The 27607-nt window shown below is 46.8% G+C and overlaps 1 protein-coding gene across 5 annotated transcripts in view; it reads left to right on the forward strand.

Moving 5' to 3' along the window:
- Positions 1–27607, forward strand: part of LOC147456092 (cullin-1-like) — a 113154-nt gene that overhangs the window by 41438 nt on the left and 44109 nt on the right. For all 5 annotated transcript variants that reach the window (XR_015188428.1, XR_015188429.1, XM_086514658.1 and 2 more), the window contains exon 9: positions 4086–4263. Coding sequence is in view for 3 of the 5 variants with exons in the window: in XM_086514658.1 (XP_086370784.1) it covers positions 4086–4263 (178 nt within the window). In the remaining 2 variants the exon portion in view is untranslated. The remainder of the gene's footprint in view (positions 1–4085; positions 4264–27607) is intronic.

Below are 27607 nucleotides of genomic sequence, written 5' to 3' on the forward strand. Positions count from 1 at the left end.
TGTGACTTCTTTCATATTCTGTACAACCCCTTTTGGCTTACAAGCAACTTTACTGAAGTCTCGCGTAACCTTCCACAACAAATCTTCCACATTTTCACTACAGACATTTCACAATGTTACGAAAACATTCCCCTCGATGGGGATCTTGGCCTTAAGACCACCCTTGCCAAAGTAATTAAAATGGCTTTCTCCAATGCTAGAAAGAGGAAACTTTTTTACATCTCTCTTTGCAAAAAACCTAGGTGGATAAAAAAAACCCACTCCTTACACTCACTACACTTCAATGAAGCAAAGCTTTGCTCTTTCATCTCTTGGCTACTTTGTAACTGCACTATAGTTTCTGGTGGTTTTTGCTTCAACCAATGCCTAGGCATCCCCATGGGATTCTCTTGTTCTCCACTTATGTGTAATATTTACCTTGCTTTCTTTGAATACAATTGGCTCCTCAAAGCCATGGAATCTTGCAGTAATAATCTTTCACAGTTCAGAAATTCCTATAGATATATGGATGACTTACTAAGTGTCAACAATAGAGACTTCCTCAAAGAAATTTGTCTAATATATTCTCACAGCCTTAAAATTGAACCCACATCTTTACATGAGATCATTACACCCAATGGGCCTTTTTGCACACCAGTTCAATTCCTTAACCTTTCTATCTCTCTTCTGGTTTCGACTGTCGGTGGATACAATCTTCGATTTGTTTGGAAAAGAGATATCTTGAAACTACCACTAGTGGAATTCATAAAAAAGAATAGCAATAGGCCTCACAAGGCTGCTATTAGCTCATGTATCAGCCTACTACATCTAATTTGCTATTCTTCCTCTGATCTTTTTCTTGCCTGGGAGGATGTTATGTTACTAATAAAAAAGTATTGCATTTAACAGGTTCAATAGGAACCAGGTGTGGAACATTATTAAGCAATCTCTCACCCGACATAGTTGGCCTGGGTGGTTACACTTTAACCAGGATAAAATCATTTCTCTTATATGGTAGTAGGCTCATACACAATGGGCCTACTACCAACCCATTGTGTATGGCGCATGGGTAAGGGCGGACACACACACACACACACACACACACACACACACACACACACACACACACACACACACAATGGGACTTAAGTTATAAGTCTTTTTTGGGGTTTTCACCACCTCACCATGGGACTAAGCCCGTATATATTATCTACACATAGGGTTTTTACCTAAAGGGTTTTTTACTACCCTATTACCATCTATTTGTCGTGATGGCGCAGTGGCTCTCTATGCAAATCATAGGCGGCCTCACCATTGTGTAATGCTGTCTGTTCACTCATGGCGATTGTACTCAAACCAGGATCTGGCGGGCCCACTCCATCCTTTCTCTATAAAAAGAGGTGAGGGCACTTCTCAGGCCCTCACTTAGCTTTGCTTGGTTGTTACTGAGCCTAGTGTAAACTCTGTTGTGTCTTGATGTTGAAGCATGGAACTCACCGCTTCTAATACGCAGGTCTGGTCTCTTGGCCTCTTTTATTTTTGTTGCAGGGTTATAAAAAAGGGGATGGTTGGTTACTCTGCTTAACTATCATAAACTTTTTTGTACAAACTGATGATTTTACTGTAAGAATGGTATGGCATCGTCCGCCTTATGCATTAGCTCACTATGTGTGGTTTTTACTCAGCATGGTAAATATGGCTAGAAATTGGATGGTTGGTTAATATTGTCACTTTACATCCATTGGTAGTGGAAATTGATACTTGGGGTTGTTGCCGCTTGGCTGGCTTGGCCTAGGTTACACTTGCTTTAACCTACTGTGGGGATGATTGGCCCGGCTTCATACGAATCCTCACTATGTGTTTGTTTTTTACTAAGCATGGTAAATGGTGTTAAGGATGGTCGGTAAAAATTGCCACTTTACATCCACTAGTAGTGGAAAATGAAAATTGGGGTTGGTATCACTTGGCTTACTTAGCCTAGGATAGACTTGCTGTAACCTACTATGCACGAGTATTAACAGTTTTCTCATAAAGGATTAAAAGGGTGTTTTTTCCCCGGGTGCTAACCAATGCTGTACTGGTTCGTTACTTGACTGACTTTAATAAGGTAATTGCATGAGCAGGTGTTGTTTGGGATTGGCTTGATATTATCTCATAAGCATGACTTAATGGATCACTGTCAATATAAAAACCTGGTAAGACCCATCGGGTGGGCTGTGTGAATATGAGGAGTACGGTTCTGACGTATTGCGCACTGATTATTATGGTTTGTGGGAATGGTTGGCCCGACTAGGTAATTTTTGGTGAGATAGACAAGTACTTCTGTTGCATTCGCTTGGCGGGTGTAAATTCTTAAACAAATCAAGCACCTGCTGCTTAATAACACCTTTTCTCATACTAAGGAACCTCTACCAATTGAGATAAGTATACACTGGGGGACCGATTTTTGGACTACATTATTTTCTGCACCATAATATGTGGGTATATGGTATGTGCCCCTTGGCTTGGCATAGGAATAATATGGTGCCGGTTATCTTCTTGTTTTAGAATCGATACTGGTTACAAATGAACGCTCTGTTCTGGCTTATGGTAAAATTTTGGGAGGCCTGGCCCACTGGCTGCATATGGGTAGTGGACGGTTTTTTTAGTTTTTGGTTTTTGGATTATTGTCCGAATGCTTACAAATACTGGGCCTATTTCATTATTGGTTGTCTTGTTAAGGTATTACAGTACTTTGTATCACAAAGACAGGTAAAGTTGGAAATGAATACCATAATGACACTTATTTCTCTAAACTTCATGGTTTAAAATGAGGACTGGCTTAATACTGCAAGGGCTCCTTACCACTGGGTATGCTGGGAGATATATAAGGTATAGGATATACTAACTAAGGGAAGTTTTGGATTCTATGTACCGTGATGAGTATAAACTTTATTTGACCTAAACAAACATAAACAAGCTTGACACTTTTTTGAACTATAAATGGAATTTTTTATAGCTTCTTTTAGTTATTGATATGGTGGAGTTTCATTAATCTTGAAGGATATTGTGATGGGGGATTATGACACTTGGATTAGAAGGGGTGGTGGCCTTCTAATCAGAATAAATAATGTTTTTGCTAGAATCTTGGGTTTTTAAAAAAAGAGAAAAGAAGAACATTTTTTACACATAAATTAATAAGTTTGTTAAAAGAAAAAAAAGTTTGTAAGATGGACATGGATAACAATTGGTATAGTCCATTGATACCTATAATACACATCCAAGGCTAACATATCTGATGTCTTGTTTGGATGGATGCAGGTAAGGACTCTATCTTATCTTCAAAAGTTTTTTTGACTTTGGGAAAACTGACCTACATTGGATGGAATACTCACTTATGACTTGGGAAGTTCTTTTACTATCTGTATACTGGAAGGGGACCTCTTCCTTACAAACATTGTACTTAACTGATTCTAATAATGAGTTGTTTATGTACGTATCTATTCTTTATTCCATTGCCAGTTGTCTTTTGAATGTAAAAGTTCAATTATGTCTTATTATCTAAAATTAAACAGCTACACACACACACACACACACACACAAGTTCTAATATAAACAAGGGAAAATTACCAAAATACCCCTCTAATTTGCAAAATTTCTCAAAATACCCCTCAAATTTTAAAAATTCCCAAAGTACCTTCCTATATTTTGTCATAAATTCCCAAAATGCCCTTCAAATTTTCCAAATTTTCCAAAATACCCCTAGTTGTGAGATTAAATTTCTTCAAATATAGAAAAATTTATAGCTTTTTATAAGAAGACTGAATGTCTATCAATACAAGATGATAAAACTAGAATTTTGATAGTCTCATAATTGCCTTTTGTGCGAGGTAATTTGTGACAAATTACATGCTAAGCACTCCAAAATGGATCTCAATTGTCAAAAAGGAATAAAGATTAGAAAATCTTGAACAATCTAACCAAAATAAATACAAGCGTATTTTGGGAATTTTGGAAATTTGAAAGGTATTTTGAGAATTTCCACAAAATAGAGGGGTATTTTGGTAATTTCCCCTATAAGCAAGCTTGAACATAGTTGCTGAGACAGGTTTGTTGTTTAAACTTAGTTGATGGCGGTTGACTCTTCTTCTTCTGTCGCGAGCCCTCGACCAGCTCTCTCGGTGTCAAGAGAGAGAGCCTCTATTTTTATCGTAGGAGAAGGGGAGGGAGATCGGAGCAAGCAAGGTGCCAAGCCAGCTGAAGTGTATGGTTTTGTAGGCTCCATATCGACCATAGTGGGTGCAGGTGAAACTTTGTTCCTGCATTATTTATTTGTGTGTGAGAGAGAGAGAGAGAGAGAGAGAGAGAGAGAGAGAGAGAGAGAGGGAGAGAGAGAGATATTTTATTAACGTCTTCTAGAGGTGGAACTAAGCCTATGAGACATATCAATGTACATCTGTGATATCTTCTCTGTCATCCCCATAAGACTAAATGAACAAATGTAAAATGGTAGCTGGGACTCGAAATGGACGGGGTGATTGATCGAATATACAACGACAACAATTGAAAGAGGTTGATATGAGGTGTTGTAACGAAGACGGGGATGGAGCGCTATGTCTGTGGGCCCAAAATGCAAAAAAATTGCTTAGTGGCTACAAGCTTCCCTTGCACTTTCTTGAGTTCTTGGATCAAACAAGCATTGCTTTACGGATAAATTAGGGGTGTTAGTTTTGGACGTCATCTCCTTGGTTTCCTGCCTAGATCTAGGGAGAGTGGGGTTCTTTGTGTGTATGCCCAGCGTTTTGAGGTCCTTCTGGTGTCTAGAGGTCTTGGCCCTTTGGTAGCGTTCCTTTACCCGTTATTGTCAAGCCTGGTCAGTACTGGTCAAGAAAGTCAAGGGAAGCGTTGCTTTATGGATAAATTAGGGGTGTTAGTTTTGGACGTCATCTCCTGCATTTCCTACCTAGATCTAGGGAGAGAGGGCTTCTTTGTGGGTATACCCAGCATTCTGAGGTCCTTCTGGTGTCTACAGGTCTTGGCCCTTTGGTAGCGTTCCTTTACCCGTTATTGTCAAGCCTGGTCAATAATGATGCCACTTGTAGAGTGTGCATTTTAGGCTATGAGTCGTGACCCTCGGTATTCCCCCAATTTAGAGGTCGTGGGGTATTTGAGTGGGTTGGGCAGCCTTGGTGCATCCATATATAGCAGGGGGAGGCGTCCCCATCATGCAGAGATGTAGTGCCTTGTATTCATGTTCTGTTGTAGAGTGTGCCATTGCAGGGCTTGTCCCATCTGTTCTCTCTCTCTCTCTCTCTCTGCGCGCGTGCGCAAGGCTTGGGGTTAGCTTAATGCAAAGATCCCGTCCTTTATCTTCCTAATATGTATGTAGCAGGCACGTGGACTTATTTGGAGAATGACTAATGTTGGCTGGCTATCTCGAACCACTTGGAGCAAGTTTACAATAGGATGATGCCTATGAAGAGAGCTCACCTAGAGGTACAATTGCGTACTTAGTTTCTCGGGACGGGGAACAACTCGGGTATGAAACACCATTCCTTGCTACGGATACTCACGTCTGAAACATGGAACGACAATTTAGAATGGGAAGTTGAAACGGGAACGGGGAAAGGAGACTTAAAACGGCCATTCCGTGGATAGTTGAAGTCCATGAAGGATCACGTTAGGAAAATGCAAGAGACGGAGCAGGTGATTCTTCAGGCAGGGGGGCTCATAGGCCTTGTGTGGAGAGTTTTCCAACAAGTGAAAGCATAAGCAAAAGGCACAAAAGGATGATACTTGTAACTGTTGAGAGATCCAAGAAGGAGGTGATATTCATAAGTGTGGAGAACAAGAGCATATTTGGAGAAATTGATGAAGAAGTCAGGTTCGGATTCGAAGTCCGGTGAGGCTGTAATGTGCAGCGGAAGTGAATGATGGTGTATGGCTAAGGATGAGTAATCAGTAGGGTGCTAAAGGTTCCTTTTACTGACGGGAAGGGAGAGCCTTCCTTGACTTGACAAGAGAATCTGCAATGACCAAAACAAGAGAGTGGAATGCAAACTGAGTGAGAGTGCAAGAGAGTGCTAGAGAGAGAGAGAAGAGACGACACCAGATGGGGTCCCAAACCCCCCTCTCTATTGCTAGAGAGGTATTTGCTTTAGATTGCACAAAGTCTGGTACAATGCTTCTAGATGTTGTGGCACTTGACGACGACGATGTCAACGACGACGATGACGGTGTCAAGGCTGAAATCTGAGATTGCTAAGATCCGAGGTTGTGGATCTGCTTCTCTTGCGAGGCAAGGGCTGCTCTGCTACCGCGGAGGCCGGCAAGGGCTGAGAATGCAAAACACTGACTGCTTATGGCTGAAAACAAGAAAACGCTGGCTGATTTCGGCTGAATCTGCAAAACGTTGGATGGCGTGTGCTGAAAACTGAAAACACTAGGCTGAAATGGGTGCTAGGGTCGTGACGGCGAGGATCTGCAATGGATACTACGGGTTCTCACGAGGCTAAGGGCTGAAAACTGAAAACGTTAGTTCTCCTTGCTGAAAACGTTGGTTCTCCTTGCTGAAAACGTTGGTTCTCCTTGAGAAAATGCTAGGATGCCTGAGGTGCAGTAGACGACCGACCTCCTCGTGTCCTGCTTCTACTGAGCGCCCTGGGCCTCGTTATATAGCCAAAATATGCCGGGTCGAGCAGCTATAAGGATGCCCCGCGATTCTGGAATAAAGTCACTTATTAAAATAAACGTCCTTCTATGAGGTGTTTCATATGTAGTCGTGAGAATGCTCATGCTAGGTATTGGGTCATGATGTTGATAATCTCGGGTTGCGCAATTAGAGGGTACGCAGCTACTCTAAGTGCCTGGACATGCATGGCCCGTGTACAGGCTCACAAGGTTGCTTGAACACTTCCTATGTCAGGTGCAGGGGAAGAGAATAAGGATTTTACTTGGATCTAGTACTCCGCACACAAAAACAAGGGACACTTTACTTCACTTGAAAGAATTGAACTGAATTGAATGATAGAGAGAGACGAAAGAGAGAAAAGAGACGACACAGGGAAGTCGGGTCCCAACCCTCAAGGGCCTCCTTGCTCTGTTGCCAGAGCAAGTACTTTCTTTATTCTTGCACAAATGCTACTACAATGACTAAGTGCTGAGATGTTAATGCTAATGGATACTGACAATACTGATGCTGGGTACTGGGTACTGAAGGGGTACACGGAGGTTCTATGTCGAAGACGATGTCGACGACGAGTACTACTGGTCTATGTCAAAGATGGGGATGTCTGCGACGGGTACTGCTGGTCTATGTCGAAGACGATGATGTCGACGACAAGTACTGCTGGTCTATGTCGAAGATGGGGAGGTCTGCGAGACGGGTACTGTTGTTGCTAAATTGGCTTTATCTGACAGAAAAATAATATTAAATGAATTATGAGATTTATAAGTGAGAGGGTTTTCTCGCTTGGAACACCAAGGAAAAATAATTCTAAATGAATTATTGGAATTTTAAGCGAGAGGGTTTTTCTCACCGGAGACATCCGAGTACGGAGTATTCCTAGTGCGTCATTTAGAGTAATGACGGGAAGCACTGTGAAAGGGAATATTTGTAAGGCCACCAGGAACGGGTGCTTCTTATGCGTCACATCGGATGGGTGACATGGAGCATTGGAAAGAAGTATTCGACCATCCGGGAACGGACATCTCTGATGCGTCATAGGATGGGTGACAGAGAGCATCGCAAAGGAGATTGTACCGTAAGTTCGGTAGGAAAGGACTAGGTGATGCGTATTCCTGATGCGTCACAAGGTGGGTGATGAGTGCATCGGAAAGGGAATATCCATAGTTAGGAGGAAATTCCGAACTGTGTTGGTATCGTGCACTAGGAAAAGCAAGCACTTGAATGAAGATGGGTTCATAGGAAACTTTGAGGAAAAACAAATGCTTTTTGAGAAAGCGGGATTGCTTTTCGGGAAAGCAGATGCTTTCCCGCGACGAAGTTGAGGAAATCTATGGCTGCATTGCAACTGTGCATGTGATTGCATCCAGGGACGCTTGGAAAGTGCTGTGAAAGCATTGTTTTAACTTATAAGGGTTTATTGAGTTTTTGGACAGATTCAGACTATTTTTTAAGGTGACCGGCTGCCCACTTAGTAAGTGGGCAGCCATATGATAAATAAGGCAAGAGATCAGCCAGTGTTTTTTTCTCTCTCTTTTTTTGGCGGAACAACGCAAGAAAAAGAAAAAGAAAAAGAAAAAACGAAAAAACGGCCGCGATCTCTATGCGAGCAGCGAATGCTCTGCTATTCATGCCGTGGCCAGGAGCTAGAAAAGCATCACATGCCCTCACTCAAAAGAGAGGATCAGTTTTTGCAAGAAGGAGATGTTGCTGCAGAGTTCACCCGCAAAGAAGACGTTTGCCGGTGATGCCCATGACTGTCCCATGTGTATCCGATGTCGCCAAGACCCAGTGCGCGAACTCCCTCGCGAAGAAGTGCCTACCGAGCGTGTTTCCATCGCGACAAGCTGCTGTTTTTCTCTGTTTTCAGACCATAAACGTTGTAGACGGGCTGATTTACGAGAAGGAACCCGAGAACACACCTCTTTTGTGTGTAGGATTGGAAGAAAGGATTTTCTATGTAGAGATCTCTTTCGAGGAATTGCTTTTCGAAAACCGCGTTGCGTTTCGAACGTCGAGAGACTTTGAAGGTAACGATTTTCATGTTATGATCTTTGAGTATTTGATTGTAGGTGTACTTCCTCTGCGTGAGGGAGTAGGAGCAGAGGAAAGCATGAGCCTCTGCAGGAGAAAAGCGCTCTGAGGAACTAGAGCCAGATCAGCCCAAGGGTTTCGTACTCGAGTTTGGGAAGTAGATCCACGGATCGGAGAGAGGTAGTCTCTCAAGTTGTGATCCGGAAGTTGGGATTGCCAAGTAAGGACTTCGTGTCCGGGAAAGCAGAGTTGTTCTGCGGGAAGAGGACTCTGGAAACAGAGTTGGAAAAGAGAGTTGCAGGGATGTCATGCCCTGAGTCTGGAAGGTAGAAGCGAGAACCTTGGTTCTCAAGGATTAGGAATAAGGAATGGAAGTTCCTTGGAATAGGGTTTTGCCCTAGGAATAGGAAGCTGAGGCTTCCGGGAACCATCAAGTCTTATTCTAGAACGAACGTGGTAATACGTTTGGCTCAAGTGCTTGTATAGACTTCTCCTCAGTAATAGAGATACTATTTTTTTTTTCCGAGAAAAAGATCCTTTATTAGTTAATGAAAGTTGCCCATAGGGCTACATCCACCTCTTCAAGAGAGGGCTACAACAAACATGATGGGGAGACTCTCCCAATGAAAAAACAACATATATACAATGGGGCTAAATCAAGAGATGGGAGGAGGGAAAAGCCACACAGGTGGACATTAGTGCCATCTGAGCACCCCCTGGACCATGGAGTAAAACGGCCCAGGGCGCCAGAGACGAAGGAAAGCCTCGCGGCGCTCCCGCATGCGGTCGGAGCTGCCCTGTAGTCCCTCAAGCTGTCCTCTGAGAGTATGGATCAGCTCTAGCCAAAAGTCACGAACAGTCTCTGCTGGTGGTACAAGGCGAGCCTCAAAGATGCGGAAACAACGGGCCCGCCAGATGAACCAGAGAGCTAGGCCGCTGATGAGCTCCCAACACTCCGCTCTCTCAGTGCTCCACTCCTGTGGAGTAAGGTCTGTAGCAGGCTGGAGTGTAGGTCGACCCCCCTGTATCACTATCATCCTGGTGGTGGAAGATAGCTCAAACTGAAGTGTCGGGCCCGTGAGGGTGGACCAAGCCGCCGCCCCCCAAGTGTACTGTCGAGCCGTGGAGAGGGCAGGCATCAACCGAAGAACTCGTAGCCACACCTGCTGGGCCGAGGGACAGTCCCAAAGACAGTGTCGCTGACTCTCCACCAACTGGTCACAGGCTGTACATGCGACCTAGGGACCACAATGTACAAGCCAGCTCCCTACTGCTGTGGCTCTGTATGCAACCAACCACTGGAACAAGGTGACGCGCCTCGGCTGTCTGGAGTCCCACAGCCTCTGCCAAAAAGCTGCCAAGAACTCAACAGTGAGACCCTCCTCCTGCCAATGACGTGCTGCAGCGGGGCGGGCCTCTCTTTGTGCTGCAAGTATATGACGTCCAAGCCGAACAGTGTACTGAAAGAAAGGGACTCCTGGGCGGTCTGTAGAAGAGAATGGGTCCCTCCAAAGCCACTCACCAGGATGCCACTTTACTTGTGCCAGTGGACAGCTCTCCCAAGCCCATAGCCTCCAGTGTCCTGTCTCAAGAGCTGCTGGGTCAGGGTCTATGACGCAAGTCCTCCCACAGATGTCCACAACTCGGATCCTCTGGAAACAACACTCTACTACCTGCGGGGCCTCTACTGCAACTCTCTGTAATCGTCCCCCACCCTGAAGCTCGAAGAACAGGGCTGGGACAGTCTCTGAGCAAGCCCTGACTGAAATGAGAACCTCCAGTCGTGTGAAGGCTCCCATCCACCGGGGTGCTACTGGCTCGAGAGGCGTGAGCCAATCAGTTGGAATTGACTCTGAGATGTCTTGACAGATGCTCTGAACCCCTCTCATGCCCTGTAGCTGGACAACCTGCACCTCCTCTGCCAAACCTGTGAACTCTAGCCAGTCACCTAGAGAGCGCGCAGGACCTGCTGCCATGGGACCCCAAGAAACATGAGGCCTACTCCCAACCAAGTGGCCTCTCTGAGTGCTAACCATGGGGTTCCAGACGAGGGGCTGCCGTAGGCGCTCCTCCGTGCACGTCGGCTGTCGCTGCTCTAGGCCACGCCGCAATAGCTCCCAAGAACGAAGCAAACTCACAGCGAATCGGTCCTCCAGTCTCCTGCTCAAACCAACTCGGCGCAACTCTGTAAAGATCCATCTGGTCGAAGGTTGCCAAGGGCCTCCTGACTGAGGCACCCTGGCACGAAGCCTCTACAACAAGAACTCCTTCCAGGGCTCCTCGCCTGGAAGAAGTCCTCTGACGACGAACTTCTCAAGAAGGGCTCTGCTCTGTTGTGCTGGATCAATGATCCCAAGCCCTCCCTGAGAACAAGGAAGTGTGATGACCGACCAAGCCACCTTGGCTCGGGCAATCTGAGTGTCGCGACGTGACCAAAGGAAGTTCCTGATCAGCCTCTCTACCTGGCTGATGCAAGAACTCGAGAAGATCCAGCAAGAAGTGATGTACCACATAGTCGCCAACAACACCTGGTTGGCAACTACTACTCTACCAGCCAGCGAAAGTCGTGCTGAGCTCCAATGTAACAGCTTTCTCTTGATGGACAGGAGAAGAGGAGCAATCTGCTGCTCGGGGGACAAATCCAAACCAACCTGACAACCCAAGTACTGAACTGCAGTCTCTGGAGGAATCCACCTGAAACCCTCTCCTGGCATCCAATCTGGCACAGGAGCACTACCAACTGAGAAAGCCACTGTCTTTCTCCAGTTGATTAGTGCGCCCGATGCACAGCAGAAGGTCTCCAAAGCTTGCCCACATTTGTGTAAATTGGCCTCCTGGCCCTCTAAGTACAAGGCTGAGTCGTCGGCAAACACAGCGTCCAGAAGCTCATCTCCCCGTATAGGGAGTGCTAAGCCCCTCAAACCAACCTGTTGTGACACCAAAAATCTGCTCATCGCCTCCGCATAGAACAGAAAGAGAAAGGGGGCAAGAGGACAACCCTGTCTGACCGATCATGTGAGCATGAAGCGCTCACCTCTACCTCCTGCCAAAAGCACCTGACTGTGGGCCTGTCTGTACAAAGCTGACACCCCTCTGATCCAAGCCTCTGAGAAGCCCATCCTGCGTAGCGTGCCCTCTAGAAAGTCCCAGTCAACTCTGTCGTATGCCTTCTCAAAATCGAGAAGAAGAATCACAAGGTCCTCCCCACGGAGCCGTGCAAGGGCAGAAGCCTCCCAAAAAGTGAAGATGTTGTCAAGGATACTGTGTTCCTTGACAAAACCTGTCTGAGTCCCATGTATAAAGCTCTCCAAAAGTAGCTGAATCCTCAAACTCAGAGCCTTGGCAAGAATTTTGTAGACTGAGTTGAGAATGGTGATGGGGCGCCACTGTCGAATCTCATCCAAGGAGCCACCCTCCTTTGGAATGAGGTAAATCAGGCCCTCACTCATGCTATCCGGCATCACTCCTGTGTGCAGAATGTATTGAAAGGCACTACAAAGATCTGGGCCAAGCAGGTCCCAGTACTCCAAGAAGAAGCTGAAAGTCAGCCCATCCCCACCTGGACAGCTACCACGAGGGAGGGACCTAAGAGCCGTGTGCAACTCCTCAAGCTGAAGAGGTAACTCAAGCCTCTGCCGCATCTCCTCAGTCACAAGACAAGGCATCTGTGCCCAAACCTGCTCCCTGCATGCATCCTGTCTCTCTGACTCGGGCTCAGCCGACAGTAGCTCACGGTAAAAGTCAGTAGCAACTGCACGCATATCCTCTGGCTCACAAACAACTGACCCATCGCGTCTCCTCAACTGATTGACCTTGGCATGCGAGTGCCGAGGTCCCACTGTCTCAAAAAAAGCACCTGTCACTCTGTCACCCACTTGAGTCCACTGAGATGCCTGTCGGTGAAAGGCAAACTCATGGCGCCTCTCCTCTGTGCAAGCAAGCTCCTGTCGAGCCTGCTGTAACTGCTCCTCCAACCATGGACTGTCCGGATGCTGCTCCTGCATCCTCTGTAGTGAAGCAATGCCTCGTCTGAGACGCTGCTTCTCCTCTCTCACTGCAGCCCGTCGAGCCAAAGACTCCTGGAGAAAGAAGTGGCTAAGCTGAACTAGGCCTGAGGCCACTCTGTCTGCAGGTGGAGCCTGGCTGTCCATGCCCTCTGTCCATAGAGCCTCGACCCTCTCTCTGAGTGCTGAGTCCAACAAGACCCGCTCTGGGATGCGAAGCATCGTGCTCCCACTCCTCTGCCTGTCTGCCACTGTGAGGATCACTGGTGCATGGTCCGAGAAGGATGTCCCTGCCAGGATGCCCACTGATCCCCCCAAGTCACTGAAGTGGTCACTAGTGTAGAAGCGATCTATGCGCGATAGATTCACTCCTCCCACTCTGCGGTCCGATCTAGAGAAGGCAAGACTCTCTGGAGGCCTCACAAAGCCAGAATGCTGCCATGTATCCGAGACCCTCAACGTCATACAAAACCTCTCCCAAGCTGCTAACTCGACTCCATGCAAAGTAGCATGGCTGCCTCCGATCGTGTCAGAAGGGTCCTCCAACATGTTGAAGTCCCCTCCTACACACCACTGGTCAACCTGTGGCAAAGACTCAACAATCTGTGACCAAAACTCTGCACGAGCACTCGCCATATTGGGCGCATAGATGTTCAGGAAACCCACAAGGCTACCCTAAACCTGCATAGTAATCCACTGAGCCCTGCCTGGTACAATAATCCCTCTGCCCACAATGGCCTGCTGTAATGAGTCCGCAATAGTCATACATACCCCACCCTGGATGCCTCCAGGTCCAAAAGCAGCTGACCAAAAGGTATCATAGCGTCCACGCAAAATCTGACCACATCGCCGAATGCGGCTCTCAGACAAATGGTGCTCCTGAAGCATAAGGAGATCAATCTCTCCTCCCACAAGGCAACGCTGAAGCTCCTGACGCAATCGGCCCCGCTGTCGCCGAAACTCGGGCCCACCTAGTCCCTGCACGTTCCACGAGACGATCCTCATGGGGAGCGAGAGAGAACAGATGCTGCCGCAGCAGCAAGACGAGCTATCTTCGAAGCAGGCTTGGATGGGGAGTAATCCGCATCCGAGCGTCCTCTAGATAGGCGAGACTGCAGTGAGTGCCTGGTCCAAGCCCAAGTAGAGCGAGCCGTGCGTAAAGCAACCTCCTCTGTCCAGGAGTCCTCATGAATGAATACATAGCAAGGCAAACACTGCGTATCAGCAAAAAAGTACACCACAATGTGTCTACATCCTGCTGAATCTGAGGGTGTCACCGCAAACTTGGCCAGTGGCCACAAAGTCTGCAGCAAATCTGTAACGCCCAGTTCTCCCATGTGGTGAGAGAACTCGAGAACGTGTGTATGCAACCATCCCACCCTTGAGTCGAGGGACCACTCTGTCTCAGTCCTGCCACAGAGGGGGAAGGAGAAACCAACTGCTGAGTCCAAGGCCTCTGTCCCCCTAGCGGCGAGGAACAAAGCGTGGACTCTGAAGTAGGCTGCCTCGTGGTCTGCTGCGGAATCGCCAAGAAAACGAGTAAACCCGTAATCGAAGAAATCCCAGCGGCGTCGGAGGTCAAAGCTCGTCAAACCACGAGGGATAGCTGCAAGAGGAGATGTCTGAATCTGCAGTGGGGGCCGCATGAAAGGCTGACCCTCTCTCGCTAGGGGATTAGAAGAGGATGGGGGGGGGGGGGGGGGGGTGATGAGGAGACAGCGAGGGCGAAGAGGGCAGCCGTGCAATGTGCGGGTGCACAAGCAGCAGCGAGCGGGGGGGATGGAGCGGGGAAGGCAGAGTGAGAGGAGGGCAGTGGGCTGCGACAGCTAAGGGGCAGTGCGCAGACAGGGGTGGGCAGCGGGCTGCGGCAGCTAATGGGGCAGCGCGCGCACATAGGGGGGGGCGGTGGGTGGGTTGAGAGGCAGTGCGCAGGGGCTGAAGGGGGTGGGGGGGCAGCGAAGGGGCAGCGGGGGGAGGGAGGGGGGGGGAGGAGAGCGATGGCGCAACAAGGGGGGGGGGGGCGAGCAGCAGTAGCGGGCCCTTCACAAGCTCAATAGAGATACTATTACGGGGGGAGACCAGCCCATCTTCTGGTCCCCAGTACTGTGTCGATCTTCTCACTCTCTATCTCTCTCTCTCTCTCTCTCTCTCTCTCTCTATCTATTTCTCTCTATATCCTCTGGCTTCGGTAATAAGTGATAAATCCTATTTATCCGAATGTATTTTATATTGTGATGTGCTTCCGTTCGTGACAACTGTTGGTCTATGTCGAAGACGATGATGTCGATGACGACAATGGTGACCGTCACGAACACGACGATGTCGCCTTGACGACGACGACGCGAGGCTAGGGCTGAAATCTGAAAACGCTAAGAATCTACTGAAATCTGGGACTATGTTGATGACAACAACGATGGTCGTATTCACGGCGCGATTTGGAGGGGTTGTACAACAAGGTGCCAGCAATTTGTCTACACAAACGTTGGGAGTGGGTCTTGCTTTATTTTTAGGGTTTTAGGCCGCTCTCCGGGGGTACCATAAGTTTGAACAACTTATGGGTTAGGGTTTTAATTCTAAACCGTGTGGGCCACTCGGATGAGTTCTGTAAGTTGGTAAAACTTTTCCTGCCTCTTTGCCCCTTGCTGTGCGGCCTCTGTCCTGTAGGCCATGCCATGTCATCACTTTGTGACATACCCCCCTCTTGAAAGAATTGTAATCACCCTCGATTACGCCTGCAAAACAGATAAAGGACAAAAACTAGTTCGGCAAACACTGGCCCTAAGTAACGACGTACTAGAACACATATATCGAGCACTTTCACGAAGTGATTGTAGCACTTTCACGAAGATGACAATCACTGGATATTCACATTACATTCACATCACTATCTGCGTCGAGATCTTAGATGAGAATCATGATCATTGTAACTTATTTGGAAATCATCCAGACCGTGCTCCTTGATCTAATCTAATCTTTCGTGCTCAGGAAGGATGGAACCTTTGCAGCACTTTCAACAATCTGAAAGGGCGTCTTGCCCGTCGAAGAGTGTATCGTGTTATTGTAGGCAAATACCACCAAAGGTAAGTTTTTTTCCCATTGAGTCTTTTGATCCGAGATACAAGACTTCAATAAATCTAAAACCACTGAATTGGCAATCTCAGATTGCCCGTCAGTCTGCAAGTGGAACGATGAGGAGAACTGCAACTGCGTGTCAATGTTCTCCCAAATTGCCTTCCAAAACAAACTCATAAATCTGGGGTCTCTGTCGGAGACAATCGTCTCAGACGTGCCATGTAATCGGAAAATCATCGTGATCATTCTGTGTTCTCAGGAGATCAAAAATGAAATCCATTTCAATATTTTCCGAGGGACGGGCGGGTATGGGTAAAAGCTGTAACAGTTCCTGTGCCTTATGCCTGTCAAACGTGACCTTCTGGCATACTGCTCGGCCAAAAGAAGTATCTCTCTACCCCTTCATGGTGTCACAAAAATACGGAAGCGTAAACTGACTTTTAAATGTACTTCAAATACTCAAGAGAATCAGAGAAAGAGAGAAAGCTTGACACTTCATTGGGGACCAGAAGATGGGCTGGTCCCCCCCCATAAAGAGAATATCTTTATTACTAAGGGAGAATCTTTACAAGCACAGGAACGGGGCGAAAGCCCATCCTCGAATTCTTCCTTAGCCTTTTTCTGCTTCTGACTGAGAGAGTAGAAGAACTACTCTCTGACTACTAAGAGGATCTATCTTCTTTTGCGAGATTTTGGGAAGCTCTCGTAGGGGAGAGTCTACCTTCCACCAAACTCATCGGAAGCTCTCACGAATGAGGATCTATCTTCCGCTAACTGTGCCACTTTGGACGTAATCATTCCTGCAATCAACCAACCACAGAAACATGCAAAACACACACACACACACGCTTGCTGTAATTTTCTGCACATAACCATAAATTGTTACTTGAGCGCGTTCCAATGCTAAAATGGAGGTCCTTTTCGCGATGGAAATGCTCCAAAGTTGGTATATGTGTAGAGTAGGTAGTGGGGAATAAGATTCTATGAAGACTTTGCTGAAATTCACCCTAATACAAGTGATTAGGGGCTGAAAACAGGGAATTTGCAGCAGCTAGACAAGGGAGAAAGAGAGTTTCCTACTACCTTACGCGATGAAACTTCTCCCAAAGCTGCATGCAACCATGAGAGGCCTTGTTCTAGGTGATGGGTGCTCAGAGGCTCCACATACACCACAAGGTGCTGCTCTCAAGCTTCAATGGAGAGCTTCACTGCGTAGAGGATGGTCAATTTGGGGGGGGGGGTAGTGCACTGCCAACCCGGCAAGAGGGGGAGGGGCTGCTCTCTTATAGCCTCCCAGAAGAGGGGGCGCTAGCATGAAGAGAGAGAGAGAGAGAGAGAGAGAGAGAGAGAGATTGCATGGGAAAGTGTGCCACTTTAAAAATTTTAAACCATTCAACGTTTGACTTTAAAAATCCTATGCTAGTTAATGAAATGTGCAATTAAGTGCACAATTGCACACATAGATGCAACCAATTAAATTGTTAGCTGCTCCCCAACGCAATGCCGTACCGACACTGCTTTGGCATTACCTGTTCGCACTTGTCCGGCCATTTGGTCCGGCATAGACAATTTAAAAATACATTAATTGACTTATCCTAAGGCCGTAAAATGATTCAAGCCTTAGGGTTATTATTCTAAGGACCCCATCTCATTCCTGTGCTTGAACTAGCGCGCGTATCTTTTTGAGCTTGTAATCTGAGACTACTATCTACCCCTTTATTGAAGTCCCGATTTCCCAATCGCTAGGGCTTCAGGGTATTTTTTGCTAGGGTCTCCCTGAGGTGCACTGGCCCAAACTTGGGCGCACTTGAGGCCCCAGAACTGCTAAATCTATTCTGATGTGCACACAACTAATTAGATAATTCTTTTCTCGTAAATAAATTAATTATTTACAAAGTCTGACTTAGTTACACATGGTGGTAGCAATGCCGCGGTGACCCGTAAAAGGTGGACAGTGGCATTTAGTCATAACCTTTTTCCGCAACGGCTCCGTAACGCACAACATAGTCTTTCTCATCAAGTAGCCTTCGCGAAGGGAGTATCCAGCTACTGTCTCCCCATCCCGTATCCGTGTGAAAATAACTGCAAAACTGTATCTGTGGCATACTGATCGACTATATCCTCGAAGCTCCTATGATGTATCGCAGAAATAGCGAGAACCAACGGCTTCCGAGACAAAGCATCTGCCACCACATTCTTCTGTCCCTGCACATGGACAATCTGGAAGTGAAACTGTGACAAGAAGTTTGCCCACCGCATCTGCTTTTCCGAAAGCTGCTTCTGTGGCAAGAAGTAGCACAAACTCTCATGGTCTGTAAAATCCGCTCCGAGTAGGTAATGCCGCCACTGATTAAGAGCATGGATAACCGCCAAAAGCTCTTTCTCATATATCTGTGCTGTTATCTTCGGCCTAGAGAATAATCGGCTCTCGTAAGCAATGACATGGCCTTCTTGCATCAAGACCGCACCCAGACTACGACCATAAGCATCACAAAATACTTCAAATGACTTCTGCAAGTCCGGCAAAGTCAAATCTGGTCTTGTAGTCAATTTCTCTTTCAATGTTTGAAAGGCAGTCACCTCTGTGGATCCCCACAAGAAAGGGACTTCTTTCTGTATCAAGATATGCAAAGGGGAACAACCTCTGCAAACTTTCGAATGAATTGTTTGTAGTACGAACACAGTCCCAAGAAGCTTTCAACTTCATGGACATTCTTCAAATCGGGCCAATCACGGATAGTGTCTATCTTGGCCGGATCCATTTGCACTCCTGTTGCTGAGACAAAGTGTCCCAAAAAAAATGTATCTCTGAAGCATATGATCTCTGTGTTCTGCTTCATTCTTGGAGAAACCAATGATATCATCAAAGAAAGTGCCAACAAATAGCCTCTATTCTCGAAAGATCCCGTCCATCATCCGGTTAAATGTCACAGGAGCATTGGTTAAGCCAAAAGGCATCACCAAAAAAACTCAAATAATCCAAAAGTAGTCCGGAAGGCTGTCTTGTAGACGTCTCCCGTCGCGATTCGGATCTGATGATATCCACTCTTCAGATCAATCCTGCTAAAGCACGAGGATCCTTGTAACCTGTCGAGTATATCATCGATCCTAGGAATCGGAAATCTGTTCTTGATGGTGATTTTGTTGAGAGCTCTATAATCAATGCACATTCTCCAAGATCCGTCTTTCTTCAAAGCCAACAACAGTGGAGAGCAATACGGTGAAGTACTATGCTGGACAAGACCCTTTTCCAAGAGGTCTTTCATTGGGTTCATAATCTTTTCATTATGTACTCGGTTCACATGGTAAGGTGGCCGGTTCGTTGGCGTGCTTCCAGGTATCAGATCAATGGTTTGATCGTCAGGTCCTCTGAAAAGTAATCGGCATGAATGTGGAGAAAAATCTTGGCGTTCTTTTGATCAGGTCAAAACATATTCAACCTTTATCCATCGTTCAGTTCTCTCCCAAAAGAATGAGTAAGAAATGAAGTTCATCAAGTACAATCTCAAAGCCCTTCATTTATCAAAGTCGCTTTCTCGGCCCGGTAGTCAACCACGGCGTAGTTCTTGTGGTACCAAGGGATCTTGAGTAGAACGTCACTCGCGTACCCTGAACACCCCTGTCATTGCAAACGAAGTTTGCCAATGCTCGGTGTAATGGCAACATCCCATCCGGGTGCCAGTTGAACTACCTCCAGCTGTGGCGTAAGTCTGTCGGGCGTAATTTCCAAATCGAGCCGCCAATTCCAAGTGAAAAGAAGGTGGCCTTTGCTCCTTCAAAAGAGCTTCCTGATCCTTCACTTTGCCCCAAAAGCGGCAAAGTTTGTACTTTCATTCATTAGATTCGGTGCAGGTCCCACGCCATGTGGTACCAATTCTGCTTTTCTATCTGCCTTTTCTGCCATGTTCCTTAGCTGCACTTGAACTCTCAGGCCTGTCGTCGTCTTTATCATTCTGTTCTTTCTGTGCCTTTTTAGGGCACTTCGCGGAGATATGTCCCTGTTCCCCGCATCCAAAGCACTTCCCCTCTCTGATGAAGCGACCTCTTTCCTCAGGAGTAAGCTTGGGTTGTGCATCCCTTTTCTCTGGGTTGCTCTTTTTCTTTCTACTTTCATTCCCAGAAGTCTGTTCGGCTCGTTGTGTCATGGCCTCATCTGTGGGGTAGGTCAGACTGCCAGAGTGAATGGCAAAGCCCCGCTTCGCATGACTCATCAACTCCTGAATAGAAGCCGACTTCTGTTCCAAGCAGTGATCTCGGATCTTTGTAGGTAGACCCAAGGTGAACCGCTCAATCTGTTCTCTGAACGAGATCTTCTTGAATGAAGAGGCGGGTAGAAAAGAGCTCCAGAATCTTTCACAATAAGCATTGATTGTATCTTTCTTGGTCATCTGAAGATGGTTCCAAGCAGCTCGTATATCTCGTTCATATTCTTGTGTCAACCAAGAAAAAATAAAAAGCTTTTTAAATTTCAGCCATTTAACTGGCGCAGTCTTGTTTAAAAGAAGCGTGGACCACCAAGTACGAGCATTCCCTTTAAGGTAAGAGGTAACTCTCCGAATCTTGGAGTGCTCTGAATAGCATCCTCTCGCGAAAGCGATGTCAAATTGCTGTATAAAAGACAAAGCCTTCGAAGCATCCGAGTATCCTGAAAAAGTATCAAACTTGATCGAGTGGCCACCTTTCTTAAACTCTCGGACCTTCTTGCTTTTATCTTCGAGCTTTGTAAAAATTCTTGTTCGCATAAAAGTTTCCATCATCAGAATCTGAGCTGTCTGTAGACGAGTCCTCAGTAGAACTGTCAGTCTCTGGGCGAGATTTAGCCTTCTTTGCCTTTTTCTTGCCCTCTCGGAAGCTTTGTTTCTTGCTCGCTTTTTACCTTTTCTGTCTTCTTCGCTCGAATCTGAAGAGCTAGAAGGACTGTCAGAAGAAGAAGAAGAAGAAGAACTGGATACTCCTTCAAATCGAACACGCTTCTTCTGTTTCTTTGCCTTATCAAAAGTTGACCGATGACCCAAATATCCTGGGAAGTCCCTCTCGGAAGCTTTGTTTCTTGCTTCGCTTTTTACCTTTTCTGTCTTCTTCGCTCAAATCTGAAGAGCTAGAAGAAGTGTCAGAAGAAGAAGAAGAAGAAGAACTGGGTACTCCTTCAAATCGAACACGCTTCTTCTGTTTCTTTGCCTTATCAAAAGTTGACTGATAACCCAAATATCCTGGGAAGTCAGTGCTTTTCTTCTGCTTCTTGCCGTGCTTTTTGGCTTTCTTTTGCGCGTTAAAAAGCTGGGCGATCCGTGCATCAACCACCTCTTCTAATTCCTTCTCTGAATATTTCTTTGGAGCAGAATGTTTCTTGAGAGTGGGTTTCGGGTGTGGTGTAGTGGTTTTCTGCCACTGCGCATGCACTTCCTGAAAAGAAGTCTCGCTCATATATTTTGCCAAATTCGGATCCTTCGCAAAACTGAGCATCATCTTTGTTGCATCGCCGACAATTGACGACGCGTCATCTCTCTTTGCTCCGCTTGAGTAGGCCGAGGTGGGCCATACTCTTTGTTTGAATCTTCGTTGTGATCCCTGCCCGCATCTCCAGATGCAGAGGGAGTCGACTGACCCTTGCGTGAAGCCATAGGTGCCGCGGAAAAAAATTGGGGATCGGATTTCCCGTAGAAGAGAAATCGGCTGTGCTCTGATACCACTGTTATAGACTTGGACAGTCCAAGTCAAGAATCAATCGCGACAGCACCAAATTACCACTTCAAAACAATTCACAGATCACAATAGATTTGCATTGGCCCGACGGAGTTCCGTGCCTAGAGATATTGGCCCCAAAGACTGGCGCCCCTTTCGGTATTTCTTTTTGTATTAATCAGTTCAAAGTACAAGAGAGTGGGTCCGTATTCACTCTCAGACTCTGCGTCCAGATGCTCTGAAAAGTGAAGGCCCAAGCCACTTATTTAAAGGTTACAAGGGATGCCCAAAAGCAAAGCCCCAAAAGCTTCAAATCAAAAGCAACTGCTCTCTCTCTCTCACAGAGAGTCAAAACTTGAAAGCAAAAGCATTCTCTCTCTCTTTCTCATTGCGTAGAGAAAAAGCAAGATATGCGTCGCTCATCATTAATTAAAAAAAGAAAAAAAGCCTCCGCGATTTTCGGAAATTAGGGTTTCTGGCAGAAATTAGGGTTTGCAGGAATTTTAGGGTTGGTGCTGTTCGTAGCCACGTCATCACTTTGTGACAAGGAAACTAACTCAAAAGAGGCAAAGTGGACACATGGTGGCTCCAGGTCAGTTTGCCAAGTCCAGCAGCAAGAGGGGGGCGCCCAAATTGAGAGGAGGATTGATTTTTACTCATTGTGAGCTCTACAGTGTGTGTGTGTGTGAGTAGTTGGTGCAGGTGATGAAGCTTTAATGGAAAGCTTGCCTTCTCCCTTGCACTATGTAGCGCGATGATTCCGCTCTCGCGCACCCCTTTTGAATACAGAATCGTGATGCCCTGCTTGAGGGCTATTCATCTGTATGTACAGTTATATGGGTTCATGCGTGTATGCCGAGGCAAGAGCCTCTTGTCTAGGTACTGGATTAGCTAATTGCTAATCCCTCGCAGGTACAAGTGGGTCGATTCCACGGTCTTCAATGGAGGGGCTTCAATACGATGCAACCTAAAATGCAAATGCAAGTTCCTAATGACAAATTAATGAACTCTAATGCTAATTAGGCTTCCAATTAGCCAGTGAGTAGTGGCCCAAGTGTCTTTAACTCAAGAACATGCTCATGCTAGCCAATGGAATACTAATTAGGCATGAGATATGCAATATGAGAGTAGATGAGAGAGGCTAAGGATCGAATTGGTGAGATTAGGAGATACTAATCCCTTCATGGCTCTGATACCACTTGATAGGAATAGGATTGTGCTAGCTAAGGCGGATGATAGATAAACATTATGCACACAAAGTGTGTGTCTAGGCTAGATTGTTACTCAAGCGAATTAGATTCCAAGATAGATCTCTTAAACACGATCTTGAGTGGTTGGCTAACCCATCACAAGCTCACCATAAACAAGAGACATGTAATGCAAATTTGGAATGATTCATGAAAGGAGGTTTAAGTAGCTCTAGAGCTTTACACCTTTACATGTGGGATAATTCCTCCTCGTCTCTCATTCACTCACACTGTAAGGTGCAACGGAAGTGAATGTTGGACTTTGTACCCACGGAAGGGAGAGCCTTCCGTTCCTTTAATGAGAGAGTGCAAATGATCAGAAACAAAGTGGAGAACACTGTGAATGAAGGTACTGAGGCTGAGAGATAGAGAGAGAAGAATACGACACCATAAAAGTTGTCAAACCCTCCTCCAAGGGCCCCTCTCTTGATGGCGAGAGAAGTCTATTCTATTGATTGCACAAATCTGATACCAGATACTGATGAAAGTTCTTGGTGAGGATCTAGGTCGGAGACGACGAGGACGACGGCTGGCTGAAAATGCTTACTTCCTCCGGGCTGGAAACGCTGCCTTGTCTATTGAAAACGTTGGACAGTAGGGGCTGAAAATGCTGTTTTTGACCTGCTGAAAACGCTGGATTGTCTGCTACAAAACGCTGGTGTGGCAGGGCAGAAAACACTGATTTGCTAGGACAGAAAACGCTAATGCTTGCTTGCTGAAAAACAGCCTACTGCAGGCTGAAAACGCTGTGTTGTAGCTGTTGAAAAACGCCAGGATTGTGGAGGTTCTTGCATGAGAAGGGAGGTTGGAGAGCCTGCTGCAAGTGTTTGCCTGTGCTCTCCTTTCTTCTTTTGCTTCTACTGAGTGATTGCAAGTTTTCTTATATATTAACTTAGCAAATTTTCCCTACCCAGTTTCCCAACAAAGTCACTTATTAATAATAAGTGAAAAATGGCTAAAATAGGGAAAATAGGTTCTGTGCACTGTAAAATGCTCCTGATGGATTCTGATGGTAATGCTGATGATCATGCTGTGTGCAACCAGAGGAAATGCAACTACTTTAAGTGTCTGGTCATGCACGGCGTGCGCACAGGCTCACGAAGGTGCCAGAACACTTCCTAAGACGACATGAACCCTTGACTTGAAGTAGCTTGTCCACATGCACATAGGGTTAGATGTGCACGTGACATCCCCTCCTTTTTAAAGTGAGGTACTGTCACGAGGACGTGGCAGTTATTAACCATGTCACAGAGATGTGGCAACTGCTAACCTTGGTTGTTGGTTTCTTTCCAATGGGGTTTATTTTATTTGTTTAAGACCCTCTTCTTGAAGTAGCAAACGGTCGGACATTGTATGGCCAATGTGAACGGTAGATTCACCCGCAGACGGGAAGTGGTCGGCACTGGAATTCGTATGGTAAGAGGATGTCTAGGCTCAGAGCAAGATCATATAGGTCCCCTTGTCGCACTTAGCAAGTTGGTGGATACTAGGAAGTGAACTCAATTAAGGCGTAAAGTCAAGGTGGGACTTCCAACAATAAGTATCCAACAGTTGGGCCACATTGCACTTTTGGATGCGGTCCCAATGAGGATAGATGGTCAGAAGACCAGTGGGAGCCCAACGGAAGCATCTCCTAAAATTTAGGGAACTGCTATTTTGGGCCACGAAATGTGTTCGCGTCATTACCTTCGGTATGACTAGGGGAACACTTTACAACTCTGCCGCGAAGTCAACTGACGCACCAGTTGAGATATTTTTAGCAGGGAAAGCCCAAACTCGGAAACTGGGCGACGTGTCAGCTTGTGAGCGATTCTGCCACTCTGGGAGGCAAAAACGAGCTGCATATCAACAAAGGGGGCGCCATTTTCAGCCACAGGTACAGAAGCTATGGAATGCTTACCTTGCCCTCTATGCACAGTATGGTGACGGGAGTGATGCCCCGCATGCTACATACTGCTCTCTTTCTCCCCTACGTGCAGTTATGTGATGCCCCACAAGAGGGCTACTCATTTGACTGATGTACAGTTGTGTGGGTTCATGCTTTTGTGCTGAGGCAAGAGCCTCCTTGAGCAGGAACAGGGGTAGCTAACTGCTGCTCCAAAGCAGGCACTGGTGAGGGTCATAACCTCACCGTACAGGTGCAAAATCAGCGCTGTGTATGCGCTGTAATTTGACTGTTTTTCAGCCATACGGACGCCAGGATCATTGGGAATCGTGCCCCACTGGCAAAGGACAATTAGGGGACTGTTTGGGGCTGAAAACATGGCAAAAACCAGTAAATACAGCGTGCTGAATTTACTGTTTTTGGACAGGAATCAGAGGGTATACGTCAGTGCAAGCGAGTTCCAGCAGGGGAATGGGTTTCGCGCAAGTTTTGGGGCTGTTATGCTGTCGAAATTTGGCCAAATCAAATGGTATCTAGGTGGATACACGTGAAAGATTCCCAGGACCTTACCTTGTAATTTACCCTCCTAAAGAATAAAGAAATACTGAAAGGGGCGCCAATTTTGGGGCCTACAGGTTGTCGGCGTCTGCTCGGAGCATTCTAGCTTCCGAGCCGTGTGTGTGTTTAAGTGTTAACTCCCGTCGCAGGTTCTCTTTGCAAAGTGCTCTGTGTGTGTGCATAAAGTAAAGAATTTCGGGTGAAAGCCAACGCCTACCGCCCTACGGGCCGGTTACATGGTTCCGTTGCCGGGATATCAATCACTTTTTCTTCAAAGAGTGAGCCTGGATTGTTCAGGGTAAAGACACACAGTGCAAGAACGCGGGGATTACACTATGGCCGACAAGGGGAAGGGAATTATGGAAGAGGGTTCCTCTCCAAAGGACAGGCAGGAGATTCCTATGGTTTTTGAGATTGGCGAGAGCTCACGGCCACGTCAGTCTGTACCTCCTGTCAACGTGAATGTCCCTCCAGTAGTACAGGGCTTTATGACAGGGCAACTTGAGGATGATGCGTTTAAGACTCAGTTAGTTGCCGCGGTGAATGTCTTTTCGCAGCTGGTGCAGAATCCGAGGTTTATGGAATTCTTGCAAGCGCCACCAGTGCAACAGCAAAATAGGCAACCTACGCCGCGTACGGAGCTTGTTGAAGCTCAAGCCCAGGTACTTCATGAGGCGCAGGAGGAAAGGGAACACTCGCATGTTGCGGAGTCGGGGGCTCCAAAGCAGGTTCCTCCCGTGCTTGAACAGGTGGCTAGAACGCCTATTCCACAGGTTATGCCAGTTCAGCCCGCCACCTTTCAGAGCCAGCATGCTGTCTTGAATGGACAGGGAGCTGGATACCAGGCTATGCACTCAGTTTTTCCACCACCCACGGTACATCCTGGGTATTTCGGGGGTGGATCAGTGTTCCAAAGTATGGCTGGTTATGCGTCTGGAAGTCAGCCGTACATGCCAGGAACAGTGTTTGGGGGTATGCAAGGCATCATGCCAAACCCCATGTATGGTACTATCGGCATGCAGCAAGGTTTCCACGGCAACCAGGGCCAGTTTGGGGTGCCACAGGGTCATTTTGGCATGGCTGGTTTTTCTGGACAGCAGCCAGATATCGCACCTCTGACGCAAAATGTGAATGGCCAACACGTGCCGATCATGCCTAGTACAGTGCCCATGTTGCAGACCATTCCGTATGACAATTTGGGGGCACTAGAGAAGCCGAAGGCTTACAAAGAAGGTGGTGCAGCGGTAAAGTTTAGTACCTTCAGTGGTTTCGAGGATAAGACAAAGGCACTCACTTTCCTCCAGCAGTTTGATACAGCTTATGCGGGAGGGAATTTTACAGAGGCCTCGAAGGTCAGAAAAGCTGCCACTTTCTTAAAGGACAATGCGCTTACATGGTGGACGACATTGTTAATTTAAGGACAGGCACCCGCCACTTGGGTTTACTTCAAGCAAATGTTTGCATCTGCTTGGCTATCAAATGAATTTGAAGCCGATGTCTTGACAGATTGGCACCAGCTTACGGCAGCTTCGTGCAAGAGCTTGCTGGAGTACAATAGGAGGTTTTGTAAAGCATTACTCTCAGTGACCTCCTACAGATTTGTGCCACTGACAGAGCAGATAGAGAAGTATTGTTGTGGGTTGCCTAAAGGACTTCGCGATTACTGTACAAAGAATAGAGTGGCTACCCTTACTCAGCTTATGGAAGTTGCGAACACTGGTCTTGCCCTGTTGATAGGAGAGGACAGTGGATTTCCGAGCAGTGATAAAGGAGGGCAGCAAAAGAAAAATTCAGCGAAGAAGCCCTTTGTGAAGACGGCTCCTGATGCGTCACAGGGGTCAGAAAAGGCCACCAAGGACAAGGATTCAGCTGGGACTTCTGGAGCGCAGGCAAAGAAACAGAAAAGGAAGCCTTTTGTGCGCAAGTCGCTCGAGGAAAAGAAGGTCCTTATGGCTGAGAACAAATGCTTTATATGCGAGCAGCCTGGTCATATTTCTATCAATTGTCCACAAAGGAAAAGGCTAGCTGACTCAGAGGATAAAGAAGACCAGAAAGGCAAGAAGCCTAAACCCACGGCAGGTTTAGTGCCAGACATGGTGGGTGACAGGCCCAGCACAGATGCCAGTGAGTTATGCAGGGCATGGGGTAAAGTTAGGGATCAGACGGCACTCATCTTCTTTGATCCAGGTGCCAAAGCCAACTTTATCTCACCAGAGTTAGCTATGAAGCTCGGCATCAAAGCTGAAGAGATGGGGTACACAGCAGAGGCAGGGTTGGCATGTCCTGGCCACTCAGAGTGTGTTACTCCCATCATTGGAAAACTGCGTCTGCATATTCAGTCGTATGTGGACACTGAAGAGTTTTACATCATGCCGCTGGAAGGTTGTGACGCCTTGTTGGGGATCCCGTGGATGTTTCGAGTGCATGGAGTCTTGGATGCCTACAACAAAAAGATCACTGTACAGCATAGGGGCAAAACTCA

This window comes from Adiantum capillus-veneris, chromosome 6 (assembly GCF_014529385.1).
Source record: "Adiantum capillus-veneris isolate H3 chromosome 6, ASM1452938v2, whole genome shotgun sequence".
Lineage (NCBI taxonomy): Eukaryota > Viridiplantae > Streptophyta > Polypodiopsida > Polypodiales > Pteridaceae > Adiantum > Adiantum capillus-veneris.